The following is a 13,742-nucleotide window of genomic DNA, read 5'->3' on the forward strand; positions in this document are numbered from 1 at the left end:
GGAAAAGACTCTGATGCTGGGAGGGATTGGGGGCAGGAGGAGAAGGGGACAACCGAGGATGAGATGGCTGGATGGTATCACTGACTCGATGGACATGAGTTTGAGTGAACTCTGGGAGTTGGTGATGGACAGGGAGGCCTGGTGTGCTGTGTTCATGGGGTCGCAAAGATTCAGACACGACTGAGCGACTGAACTGAACTGAACTGAACTGAACTGAACTGAACTGATACAAGTGCTCAGTTGTGTCTGACTCTTTGCAACTGTGACCCCATGGACTACAGCCCACCAGGCTCCTCTCTCCGTGAAATTTTCCAGCGAAGAATACTGGAGTGGGTTGCTGTTTCCTTCACCAGGAGATCTTCCCCACCTAGGGATCAAACCTGCGTCTCCTCCATTGGTAGGCATGTTCTTAACCACTGAACCACCTGGGAAGCCCTTTCATATTATACCGTATAGCTATTAACAGTAATGAACTAGATTGGTAGTCAAATCAACATGCTTGGATCTCAAAAGCATAATAAATGAAAAAAAAGTGATATATATATATATGTATATGTATATGGAGAAGGAAATGGCAACCCACTGCAGTATTCTTGCCTGGAGAATCCCATGGACTGAGAAGCCTGGTGGGCTACAGTCCACGGGGTTGCAAAGAGTTGGGCACGGCTATGTGACTTAACTTTCAACTTTCCTTTCATATACATATACATATATATGTATATATATTATTTTATTTATTTACTTTTTTACTGGGCCTTTTCCTCTCTTACAGTTTTATTGAAATATAATTGGAATAAAGCACTGTGTACATTAAAGGCATAATGATTTGACTGACATTATAAAATGTTTACCACAAGTTGAGTGAACATCCATCATCTCTTGATAGAATAGATGAAGGAAAAAATATTTTTTCTTTGTGACTCATAGGATTTACTTAAGAACTTTCATATGTAACATATAGCAGTGTTAATCACATTAATCATGTTGTACATTACACCTCTAGTACTTCTTTTACTTATAACTGGAAGTTTTTATCTTTTGAGCACCTTTATCTAGTTCCCTCACTCTCCACCTCCAGCCTCTGGTAACCATAAATCTGATCACTTTTCTCTATGAGTTTGTTTTAAGTATAACTGACCTAAAAATTATGTTAATTCCTGGTGCACAATATAGTGATTTATATTTCTGTACATTACAAAATGATAATGTTGATTAGTTTATTTACCATCTGTCCTTATACAAAGATATTATGTTGTTATTGACTATATTCTCCATACTATATTTCATCCCTGTGACATTTATTTTGTAACTAGAAATTTGTACCACTAAATCTCCCTCACCTGTTTCACTCATCCCTCAACCTCCTCCCCTCTGGCAACCCCCTATTTGTTCTCTGTATCTGTGACTTTGTTTCTGTTTTGTTATGTGTATTTATTTATTTATTTTAATTAAAGTCTACTTGTCAGTGAAATCATGCAGTATTTGTTTTTCTCTGTCCAGCTTCTTTTCTTAGCATAATACCCTCCAGGTTCAATTGTGGCAAATGGCAAGATTTTATTCTCTTTTATGATTGAGTAATATTCCATATTCAGTCGAACACAACTGAAGTGACTTAGTGCCATACTCTATTGTATTTATACCACATCTTCTTTGTCCATTCATCTATGGATGGACACTGAGGTTGTTTCCATATCTTGGCTATTGTAAATAATGCTGTAGTGAACACAGAGATGCATATGTCTTTTCAAATTGGTCTTTTTGTTTATTTTTGGTAAATACCCAGAAGTGGAATTGCTGGGTTGTATGGTAGTTCTATTTTCAGGTTTTTTTTTTTTTTGAGGAACCTCCATACAGTTTTTCATAGTGGCTGTACCAATTTACATTCCCACCAACAGTGCACGAGAGTTCTCTTTACATGCTGGCCAGCACTTGTCATTTGTTGTCTTCTTAAAATGGGCATCTTGACAGGTATGAGGTGATATCTCACTGTGGTTTTGACTTGCATTTTCCTGATGATTAGTGATGTTGAGCATCTTTTCATATATCTGTTGGTTCTCTACATGTCTTTGGGCTTCCCTCGTGGCTCAGTGGTAAAGACTGCCTGCAATGCAGGAGACCGAGATTTGATCTCTGGGTTGGGAAGATCCCCTGTAGAAGGCCATGACAACCCACTCTAGTACTCTTGCCTAGAGAATGGACAGAGGAGCCTGGTAGGCTGCAGACCATAGGGTCACACAGAATTGGACACGACAAGCAGCTAAGCTGTATGTCTTCAGAAAAATTTCTCTTCAGGTCCTCTGCCCATTTTTAAATTAGGTTGTTTTTTTTTTTGATGTTGAGTTTTATGAGTTCTTTGTCTCTTATGTTTTGTATCTATTTGAATGCAGAATATAATTTATTAATGAAACGATAAGTATTCTACATACTTTCATATATACATATATATTTAAGCAAAATAAAATCCAACATACATATATAACTCCAGTGATGTGTACCTACTAGATGCAGGCATGCTAAGTTGCTTCAATCACGTCCGATTCTTTGCAGCCCGTGGACTGTGGCAGGTTCCTCTGTCCATGGGATTCTCTAGGCAAGCATTACTGGAGTGGGTTGCCATGCCTTTCTCCAGGGGATCTCCCAACCTAGGTGAATGAACCTATGTCTCTAACATCTCCTGCACTGGCAGATGGGTTCCTGAGAATATTCAGTAATTTTGACAGGATTTCTTCTGACTACTGCTATTTTAAAATTGCCTTTGACTCTACAAAGATTATTCCTTATGAATATACACATTTGCTGGTTTGGAGAACTTCTGCGAAGTCTGCTTACAACTTCTACCAGATAAGAGGTCTTTCAGTGAGAATTAGAGCTTGGTTTTCTGGGATTTCATTATATTCACTTTACTAAATTTCTTGGGAGGTATTCTTTTTTAACTGATATGTGGCTTCCCCGGTGGCTCAGAGGGTAAAGCGCCTGCCTGCAATGCGGGAGACCCGGGTTCGATCCCTGGGTCGGGAAGTTCCCCTGGAGAAGGAAATGGCAACCCACTCCAGTATTCTTGCCTGGAGAATCCCATGGATGGAAGAGCCTGGTGGGCTACAGTCCATGGGGTCGCAGAGTCGGACACGACTGAGCGAGCTCACTTCACTTCATGTGATCTTTTTAAACTGATGTTCTTTTTTAACTGATATGCTACCTCATTGCACGCTGATGGTAAAAAGACGCATGTCAGCAGTTGGCCCATAAGCTCATGTAACCTTATTTCTCTTGGGAGTTAACTTTCTGTTCCCTACCTCAAATGATGTCTCTTTCCCCAGCTCATTATCTTCTTTGTGCTTCTTTAAAGTAGGTAATAGCCAAGGCTATGTTTAGTATCTTTGGTTGCAAGATTGTAATTTGAAAATTAGAAGAATGGTGATGCTGTGAGTGTGGAAAGTGAAAGTGAAAGTGGAGTCGCTCAGTCGTGTCCGACTCTTTGCAACCCTGTGGACTGTGGGCCACCCGGCTCCTCTGTCCATGGGATTTCCCAGGCAAGAATACTGGAGTGGGTTGCCATTTCTTTCTCCAAAGGGGGATCTCATTTCAAGGAAGATGCATTAGATTGTTGTGTCGTTTCTATATAACCTGTCTTCACAAAAATAATCTTCAGTGACTCTTGGTATGTTTTGGAGTTGTAATAGCATTTTGTGTTTGTCTCTATCGACCAATAAATTTGAGTTGTCTTTTCCCTTAGAGTGCCTTTAAACTTTCAGGAATGTCACAGGGCTGTGGGTTTGTCAAGTATATCTTACACAACAATATGTGTGGTCAATTATATGAATGCTTGGGTATTTTTTCAATGCAGTTTAGGAGTGGAAATTTTTCTGTCCTTTCTTCCCCCCGCAGGATTGTGTTAAGAAATTAACTTCATTTCTTTATATACTTTTAGTTTCAAAAAATTCTTTTAGTTACTCATGTTCAAGAAGTAACACTAACTTTGGCTAGCTTCCTGTTTCTGGTGTGTTTAAAGAATTTCTTCCTAATGATTTTGGAGTACCCTACATCATGTGTCTTGAATTATTTATTGATGATCCTAATTTTTAGTTTCTGTCTGGCATAGCACAATGTGTCTGTTTTTCTGTTCTTTTTGTTGGGTGTATTTCTAGTGTTTGAAAAGATGCTTTAGTCTTCTGCCCACAGTAAACTAGGCCATATTATACTTGAATAATCTAATCTCTACATGGCAATATGGAATAAAACCTCACTTTTTCTGAATTAGAGGTGACCTTATACGTGGGTGCATTAATAATTTTACAGTGTTATTTTAGGAGTGCTGGATACAACAGAGAAGAAAGATTTTTGAGGGAACTGGGCATCTTGAAAGAGTAAAAAGAACTCCAAACAAACGTTTGTAAAGACTAACTTTGTGGGTTTCAGAATTTTGCCAGCAGCATTTTATTTTCTTTGGCAAAGGATTTGGACAATATTTTAATTGGATTTTGATTTAGTGATAGCGTCACTGTATTGCATCTACAAGTCTTCTGTAGTGTAAGCAAATTCCATTCCTATTATTGTTTTTTTTTTAAAGAAACAGTAAAGTAAGAAAAGGAATGTATAGCTTTTTGCATGCAGAAACTACTCTTTTTAAAGTAGATGTCTTAGTGAAGGATCTTGGAAAGAGATAATAGAAAAATATATCTTAAAAAAAAAGAAAAATACATCTTTTTAGGAGGAACTCAAATATTAAATAAAAGGAATAATGAGTAGCTTTAAGAAAGAGAACTTTACTGTTTTGCAAGAGAAAATTCCAGGTTTCCCTTAGAATGGTAGCCATATATAGATTGGAATTAACATTAATAGTTTTCTTAGTTCCTGAATTATGCTTTAAACATGGACTACTTGCTAGGGCCCTAGCTACTAAAGATAGGAGATAAGGGGTCTAGAAAGTGGGGGTGATTTGACTTAGGTGATAGTATTGGGGAAGCATTAATTCTGAAGAAATGGATAATAGTTTGCAAGGAGGGAGGAGGTGTCTCTTGGTGTCTTGGTAGTGAAGGGAAACAAAAAAGCAGCTACACATAGGGGTCCAAAGGAGATGAGAGGGGAAAAAAGAAAAAAAAGGACAAATTCTATTCTCACCACTACCACAAAAAGTACCATTTATTAAAAAGTCTACACTTTATTGTAGCCACAGAGGAGGGTGCTGTTGAATGGAGAGAAACCTAATTAGCCAACTTATCTCCTTTCTTCCCCCATCACAAGATAGCTTACTGTATTGCTGCATCTAAAAAAACAATGCAGATACTTTTCAGTAAAAAAAGAAGCCAACATCCATATAGAGTTACTATAAGAAAGCAGAGAACTAAAACCAAATATTCTAAACACGCTCACTACACAGAGAATGAAAGGAAAAATAAAGAAAAGAAAGGCACAAAAAGGAAAACTAAGATAAAAGTCAAAGTGTTAGTTGCTCAGTTGTGTCCAACTTTTTGCGATCCTATGGACTGTAGCCCTCCAGGTTCCTCTGTCCATGGAATTTTCCAGGCAAGAATACTGGAGTGGGTAGCCATTCCCTTCTCCAGGGGATCTTTCCAACCCAAGGATGAAACTGAGGTCTCCTGCATTGCAGGTAGATTCTTACCGTGTGAGCCACCAGGGAAGCCAAGACACAATACTCAAATATAAATAACTTACATTACACAAGCGATTGCATTATGAAAGAACACCATGAATCAGACACTTCAAAACTCACAATTGAAATGGACAATGAATAGGGAGATGTATGAAACAGGAGCTGACTGAAGTCTGGAAAGGAAATAAAAAAGAGACAAAAATCATTTCAGAAATGAAAAGTAAATTACAAGGTACCCAAGGTAAGATAGATATTACCAAAGTTCAGTAAGAGACATAAAGACTAGAAGTGAAAAAATTCATGAAAGTGAAATTGAAATAAGATAGATAAAAGGATCAGAGAGAAAGAGAGAAAATCCAATATATTTAGATCAAGAAATTGAACTAGAAAAATAAATGGGAAATGAACAGAAATAATATTTAAAATTATAATAAAACAAACTTTTCTAAAACAGAAGGAGACTTGCATTTCCATGTTAAAAGGGCCCCCAGGTGCCTGGGAGAATTGATTGATCTAGAACTCTTAGCTATGTCCTGTATATTAGTATTAGACTTTGAAAGAAAAGAAAAAGACCACCTGAGCCTTCAAGCAAAAAAAAAAAGTTTTATTTTTTAAATAAATTAAAAATGAGTAATTAAAATAGAAATAAAATCAGTTTGACATCACACCTTTGGCAACATACATAGCAAGAAAGTGATGGACATTTTCAAGAAATTCAAAATGAGTAATTTGTTGTGGGATTGAATAAGTAAAAAGCTCAAAATCCATAGTGATACCCAAGATTACTTGGGAATTGCACTTTGAGTGACTTTTTTAAAAACTGCAGTTATTAAGAAAATTTTCAAGGGTATTCCGTAACTGTTAGGACTCTGCTTTCACTGCCAGGGTCAGAGGCGTGGTGTGATCCCTGGTTGCGGAACTAAGATCCTGAAAGCTGCGCAGCCAGGCAAAAGAAAGAAAAAGAAAATTTTCAAACCTATCACTGGTTGATACATGCTGAAGTGTTTAGATGAGACCTATCATGAGATCTGCAAATTTAAAATGGTTCAGAAAAAATAAAATGAGGAAAAAGAAGTTGAAATTTTTTGCAACAACTACTTGTCATTTTTGAAAATGTTAAAATGAATTGTTAATATTAGATTTCTAATATTTTTGTATCTTTTATATTGATTGAGAGACATTTTATGAGTAAAATGAATTCCAATTTATATGTCATTACTTTGTGTTTATAGAAGAATTTTTCATATTTCTACTTACTCTTAGAATTACTTCAGTGATCTCATCTACACTAATTTTTTCCCCAGCAGATAGTTATTGAAACTTCTGGTGCCTTAATCAAGGCAATAGCACCAAACTCTACTGAGCAGTCATTGTATTCTTTCCTATCACAGACATACAGTAAAAAAAAAACAACCCACAAACATTCCAGTTTCACTTAGAAATATCCTTAATAAGGAAGGAAAATTTTTAAATGAATTATTTATCTTTTTATTGTTGAGTTGTAATATAGTTTTGATACCAATATTTTTTCAGATGTATCAGTTCAGTTCAGTTCAGTTCAGTTGCTCAGTCGTGTCTGACTCTTTGTGACCCCATGGACTGTAGCACCTCTGCTTATTACCAACTCCTGGAGTTTACCCAAACTCATGTCCATTGAGTCAGTGATGCTATACAACCATCTCATCCTCTGTCGTCCCCTTCTCCTCCTGCCTTCACTCTTTCCCAGCATCAGGGTCTTTTCAAATGAGTCAGTTCTTCACATCAGGTGGCCAAAGTAATGGAGTTTCAGCTTCAACATCAGTCTTCAAATGAACACTCAGGACTGATCTCCTTTAGGATGGACTGGTTGGAGCTCCTTGCAGTCCAAGGGACTCTCAAGAGTTTTCTCCAACACCACAGTTCAAAAACATCAATTCTTCGGTGCTCAGCTTTCTTTATAGTCCAACTCTCAAATCCATACATGAAAAAACCATAGCCTTGACTAGATGGACCTTTGTTGATAAAGTAATGTCTCTGCTTTTTAATATGCTGTCTAGGTTGGTCATAACTCTCCTTCCAAGGAGTAAGTGTCTTTTAGTTTGATGGGTGCAGTCACCATCTGCAGTGGTTTTGGAGCCCCCCAAAGTAAAGTCAGTAACTGTTTCCACTGTTTCCCCATCTGTTTCCCATGAAGTGATGTAACCGGATGCCATGATCTTAGTTTTTCTGAATGTTGAGCTTTAAGCCAACTTTTTCACTCTCCTCTTTCACTTTCGTCAAGAGGCTCTTTAGTTCCTCTTCACTTTCTGCCATAAGGGTGGTGTCATCTGCATATCTGAGGTGATTGATATTTCTCCTGGTAATCTTGATTCCAGCTTGTGCTTCTTCCAGCCCAGTGTTTCTCATGATATACTCTGCATATAAGTTAAGTAAGCAGGGTGACAATATACAGCCTTGACGTACTCCTTTTCCTATTTGGAACCAGTCTGTGGTTCCATGTCCAGTTCTAACTGTTGCTTCCTGACCTGCATACAGACTTCTCAAGAGGCATGTCAGGTGGTCTGGTATTCCCAGATGTATGATTTGCAAAAATTTTCCTCCATTCTTAGGGTTTTTCACTTTGTTGGTAGTGTATTTTGAAGCACAAAAATTTTAAATTGGGTATTATTTAATCTATTTTCCTTTTGTTGCTTGGTATATATTTTGCATATCTAAAAATATAAGTAGAGCTTTAAAAGGTGGCACATTGTGAAATGTTTAAAAATAATGTGGGTTATTTTTGGTCAATGAATATTTATTTTATTTTTAATTGTATACTCTAATAATTTGTGAGGGCTGCCATAACAAAGTACCACAGACTGAGTGCTTAAGCAACAGAAATTTATTTCCTTACAATTCTGGAAGCTGGAAGTCCAAGATCAAGGTGTTGACAGGATTATTTTCTTATAAAGCCTCTCTTGTTGATTTATAGATAGTTAAATCTTCCCCTGGTATCTTCATGAGGTCTTTGTCTTTATCTGTGTCCACCTCCAGAACTTTTTTCATCTTTTAATACTGGAATTCTGCCCATTAAATAGTAATTCCCGCTTCTCTCCTCTTTTGCTCTGGAAACTAACTTTCTATTTTCTGTCTCTATAAAGCAATATTTTAAGACAGTTTTTTCATCAATAGTGAGAGTCTTCAAAGTTCCTCCAATTAATTATATTTATGCTAATCTGCAAAGTATATATAAACTTTTACCTATCTAAGAGGTCTTTTAAACCCTTATGTACAAAATTTTGTCCTTATTTGTATATTTGCCTTTTTATTGGGAGAGATTCCAGATTTCTCATCATCAGATTTCTTAACTAGAGATTTATACTAGTCTTCTTTATTTTTCAAGGTAATTCAAAGTTTCAGTTTTTAAATTTAAGTTGATAAGGTGATGTTTACAGGAATAAAAGGCAATTGAAAGTTTAAATGTGTTTCAGTGTTACTGTTTTGAAATCTAATGTTTATTTGCTATTTTGTAAATGTTGATACTTTTTTAAGAACTTTTTTTTTTGTAGTTGTCTTCATTTGGGGAACGCTTCCCTGGTGGCTCAGATGGTAAAGCGTCTGCCTGCAATGTGGGAGACCCGGGTTCGATTCCTGGGTCGGGAAGTTCCCCTGGAGAAGGAAATGGCAATCCACTCCAGCACTCTTGCCTGGAAAATCCCATGGATGGAGGAGCCTGATAGGCTACAGTCCATGGGGTCGCAAAGAGTCGGACACGACTGAGCGACTTTACTTACTTTACTTACTTCATTTGGGGAGATTTTATTCTTACTCTGCACTTTACTCTTTTATACCATCAGGTATGTGTTGTGTCAATTCTGCACCTCATTGAAATATAAGTATTAAAATATTTTCCATATAGAATAACCTCTCAGAGAGTTATTATTGTCTTTATTTTATTCATATATTCATTCAGCAAACGTTTATTGAGTCTTCATTATATGGTAAACAGTGGCTATACAGAGAAGAATAAGACATGATTTTTGTCTTCAAGGTGGTAAAAAAAAAGCACCTAAGTAGATCTAAATAAATTACTATATTTGAAAGAAGAGTAAACAAAAAGGGAGCTTTGATTGGTCCAAATAGGAAACAGAATGAAGAAAATCAGAGTCATGGGAATACAAGGCCCACTGGCAGGGGACCAGCAGATGGGCATGGCTGAAACTGTTGATTCAGATGTAGAGGAGGAGTTGCTGATGAGGCTTGAATAGTTGGAGCCAGATTTTGGAGACCTTGAAAAGCATATCCAGTGAACATGGAGTTCTTAAACATTTTTAAGTCTCAGAGTGAAAGACAGGATGAGGCTATTATGTGATGTTAAGTAGTCTTATTAAATAGTAATTTTATGCAATCTGAATGTATATATAGTTGTATAATTTAAAAATTATCCTTAGATTATTTTTCATAGATTATTGACAAATACTGCTTATTTTACAATATCAGATATATATATATATCTTTAATATAGTTCATATTTGATACTTTAGCTTTGTGTTTTTTAATTTCTTTTTTCTAGCTATAAGAAAGACCAGATGGTTGAGGAACTAATGGAACCTCTGAAATACGCTGAACAACTTCCTGTCGCTCAGATAATACACCAGGTTTGCTTTCCATTTTTATTCTTTTGAAAGAAACAAGATTTTTAATCTCTGAAAAGTAATTGCTTTTGTTAGGTTTTTCAGAATCAATGTGCTATAGCTGAAAGGCATTCCAGGCCGTCTAGCCCGATTTAGACTCCACCTCTTACAGTTGGAAATCTCATTCAAAGTGCAATATTAAAAGGCTACTTGCTGTTTAACAGTAGAATTCTTGCTTATATAAAATACAGGGTAGAATCAGAATTATCTTTTGTGCATTACTTAACAATAAGACTTAATTTCAGAGAACTTTCATTTGAACCATTGTATATGGTACTTGTTAATGACAAAGAAAATGCTGAAAAATATCATTTGGTATAATTTCTTTGAGTTGCTAAAATGAGAAAGAAGTCTTTCCCTACTTCTTCCACCCCACCCCATTATCAACTCTTGTAAAGTGTAATTCTAAATGTCATGTGGGTAATTTTTTCATTTCCAATTATAATGACTCTATCATCCCTTCTACATTAAGTGTAATCTTAGAGAAGGCAATGTGGTAAGGTTCTAAACTTTGAATTTGTACTGTAATTCTGACAGCATATAAAGTCCACCCTGCTGGGCCAGAATCTAAGAATTTTGAAAGTGGTTTGTTGATGAGAGTTATGGCCTATAGACCTACCATATTTATCAGAGGCTATAGATTATAGGAAATTTCAAAAGCCCTTAAACGTCAGAATTTGTCAGAATTTTCACAAATGTTAATTACTATTGAGTCTTTCCATATGTCTTTGCCAATCAAAAGGATTTTTATTTAGGAGATACAGATTGATTATAAGTACCAGGTTGAGCTTATTAAAAGAAACAGGCTTTTACTTTAAAATGTTGGCTATTTAGATCTTTTCATGGATGTTAAAATTGAATATTAAAATTCTATGAGAAATTACAAAAAGTGGTCTAAAATTTGCCCACAGTCTATCTGTGGTTGGTAATCAGGTCCAGTTATATGTCAGGAATTCCCTGGTGTTGTCAGAGCTTAAATGACCTAACAGCCTGCAAATGTCACATTTAAAATTCTGTCTTCATGCCTGACTCTCAGCATAAATGAATTTAACAGCAGAGCAGGCAGCAAGTCAATATGTTCTTAACAGTAAGAGTGAGCAATGAAACAGTCTGTGGTTTGTTCAGAATAGGTAAATAGAATCTGCCCACAACACTTCACCTAGAATAAAATCTAAAACAGGAAACAAGAGTTAACCTGTAAGATGGTTGACCAGATGAAATGTCAGTCATATTTTTATAGCTTGAATGAACCAATAAACTGCTGTTATATACACTGTGTGAATTCAAAGATGAAAAACTTTTACCCTGGTCAAAATTTTTATGATAGTATTCTTGGCATTATAAGAAGCTATAATTAATTTTAACACTGAATTATAAACAATTATAATTGAAATTTTTATAGTACCTGAATTTATAAAATTTTTATTGCACCTGAATTTAGAAAATTTTTATTTTAAGATTCATGATAGGAATTTCTTTTTCTTTATATTGAATAAAATTAATTTTGTTCTCAAGGGGTAATCAGGAAAGATCATTTTTCCTCTTATTTCCCTTTATTGACAGTACTACAAGTTTGAAACTGTTACAACTGTCTGTCGAGTATGTTGCTAGGAGTTCACTTGTAAGTGAATTATTTGAAAGCCATTTTTTCCCCTAAGAGAAAAGTAATGTATATAATAATTAGGTGCAGCCAACCCCATAAAACTTCAAAATATGTAATATATCTGTATTATAGTATATATTTAACCTCCACCTATAATAGTGTGTTTTTGTACTGTAAGTAACTGTTTTTCTTCTCATCTTGAGTCATGCTTTACCTGTCTCTATTTTGGAGTGTGTGTCATTCTTATTTGAAATAACATTATTTATTCACATATCTTATCCTCTGTGTGCCCAGTCATTTCAATTGTGTCTGACTCTTTGCAACCCCATGGACTGTAGCCCACAGGCTCCTTTGTCTATGGGATTCTTCAGGCAAGATTACTGGAGTAGATTGCAGTTTCCTCCTGCAGGGCATCTTCCTGAACCAGGGACCAAACCCATGTCTCTCGAGTCTCTTTATATCTCCTGCCTTGGTAGGTGGGTTTTTTTTTTTTTTTTTTTTTACCACTAGCGCCACCATATCTTCTATTTGATCGTCTTTCTGGATGTCCTTGATTTCTTGATATTTTTTTTTCAGCATCTTATCTTGTGCCATGTTTGCATATGTCTGAATGGATGGAGATGTGTGTGTGTGTGTGTGTGTGTGTGTGCGCGCGCACATGCACAATGGTATAGTGAGAGCCAGAGCATCTCTTTTCCCTACTACTCAGGCATCAGAAGCCAGGGCACAGTTTAGAAAATGAGAGAGCAGGAGCCAGGCACAGGGCTTAACATTGAAGAGCAACTCGAGAAATACCGGAGAGTGAGAGAGAGGAATGTATTTCAGTCATTTGAGTAATTAATTTCTTGTTTCTATTACTTAAACTGTATGTTACAATGAGGAGATAGATAAGACTTCAATATTGCCATTTTATACTGCCAAATTATTTACTTTTTTTAGGTGTCCTAGCAAACATGATTGCACATCTAGGAAATCCAAGACATTCAAGTTATAAACAGTAGAAGTAAGAAGAGAATCTGGTGAGATAGTCAGATATAAGATGAATAAAACTGGTGCTTCTTTATATTTGCAATAACTACACAAAATGGAAATGGGAAAAATGTTCTTTCACAATGAAAGGAACTATAAAATACTTAAGAAGTACATTTGGCAAGTAAACTAGAACTTACAGCGTAAGAATCATGGAAGCAAACCACGTTTCATAAGCAGAAAGTTATACCAAATATTTGATGGGGCAGGGAACTTAATATCATAAAGTATAATTCTCCCAAATTAGCAGTTCTAATTAGAATAGAAGCAAGTTTTTTTTTAGTGTTAGAAAAAAAAATGACCACATAGTTCATGTGGAAGAACAAATATCTAATAATAGACAAAGAAGGTATATAAAAGAAAACATAGACTCTTGAATCATATAAATATGTATGGACAAAGGAATAGATAAATAGATTAATGGAATACAATGAAAGGCTGGATTTCAAACATTATTATAATTCACAGTAAGAAATACATTGTACATATATTGATGTATGTATGTGTTGTATGTGTTAAAAATTAGAAGTAAAAGTTTTATGAAACATTTACCCTCAGTACATGTGATGCACATTATTTTCTTTGTCTGTTTTTTTTCAGTGTCAAATAAAACTTAACCAAATTGATTTCAAAAGCAAACAGTCCTGATCTGTGGCTTGAAAAAACCCTGAATAGAGAATTCAAAGAAAAAAATTTATGAGATTTGATCATTAAATATATGATTAAGATGATAGTATTTCAATAGGAAAACAGCTTAATTTCAATTTCATACTATATAATATAAAATAAATTTTGTATGAAGACTTAAAGTAAAATAAGATTTTGGAAGAAAGTTTTGGCAACCGTA

At 35.5% G+C, this 13,742-nt stretch overlaps 1 protein-coding gene across 1 annotated transcript in view; it reads left to right on the forward strand.

The window, feature by feature from the left end:
* Nucleotides 1-13,742, forward strand: part of PIGK (phosphatidylinositol glycan anchor biosynthesis class K) — a 145,887-nt gene that overhangs the window by 81,524 nt on the left and 50,621 nt on the right. Inside the window, exon 10 of the mRNA XM_052637363.1 lies at nucleotides 10,143-10,227. Coding sequence (XP_052493323.1) covers nucleotides 10,143-10,227 — 85 coding nt within the window. The remainder of the gene's footprint in view (nucleotides 1-10,142; nucleotides 10,228-13,742) is intronic.

The sequence above is a fragment of the Budorcas taxicolor genome, chromosome 3 (genome assembly GCF_023091745.1).
Source record: "Budorcas taxicolor isolate Tak-1 chromosome 3, Takin1.1, whole genome shotgun sequence".
Lineage (NCBI taxonomy): Eukaryota > Metazoa > Chordata > Mammalia > Artiodactyla > Bovidae > Budorcas > Budorcas taxicolor.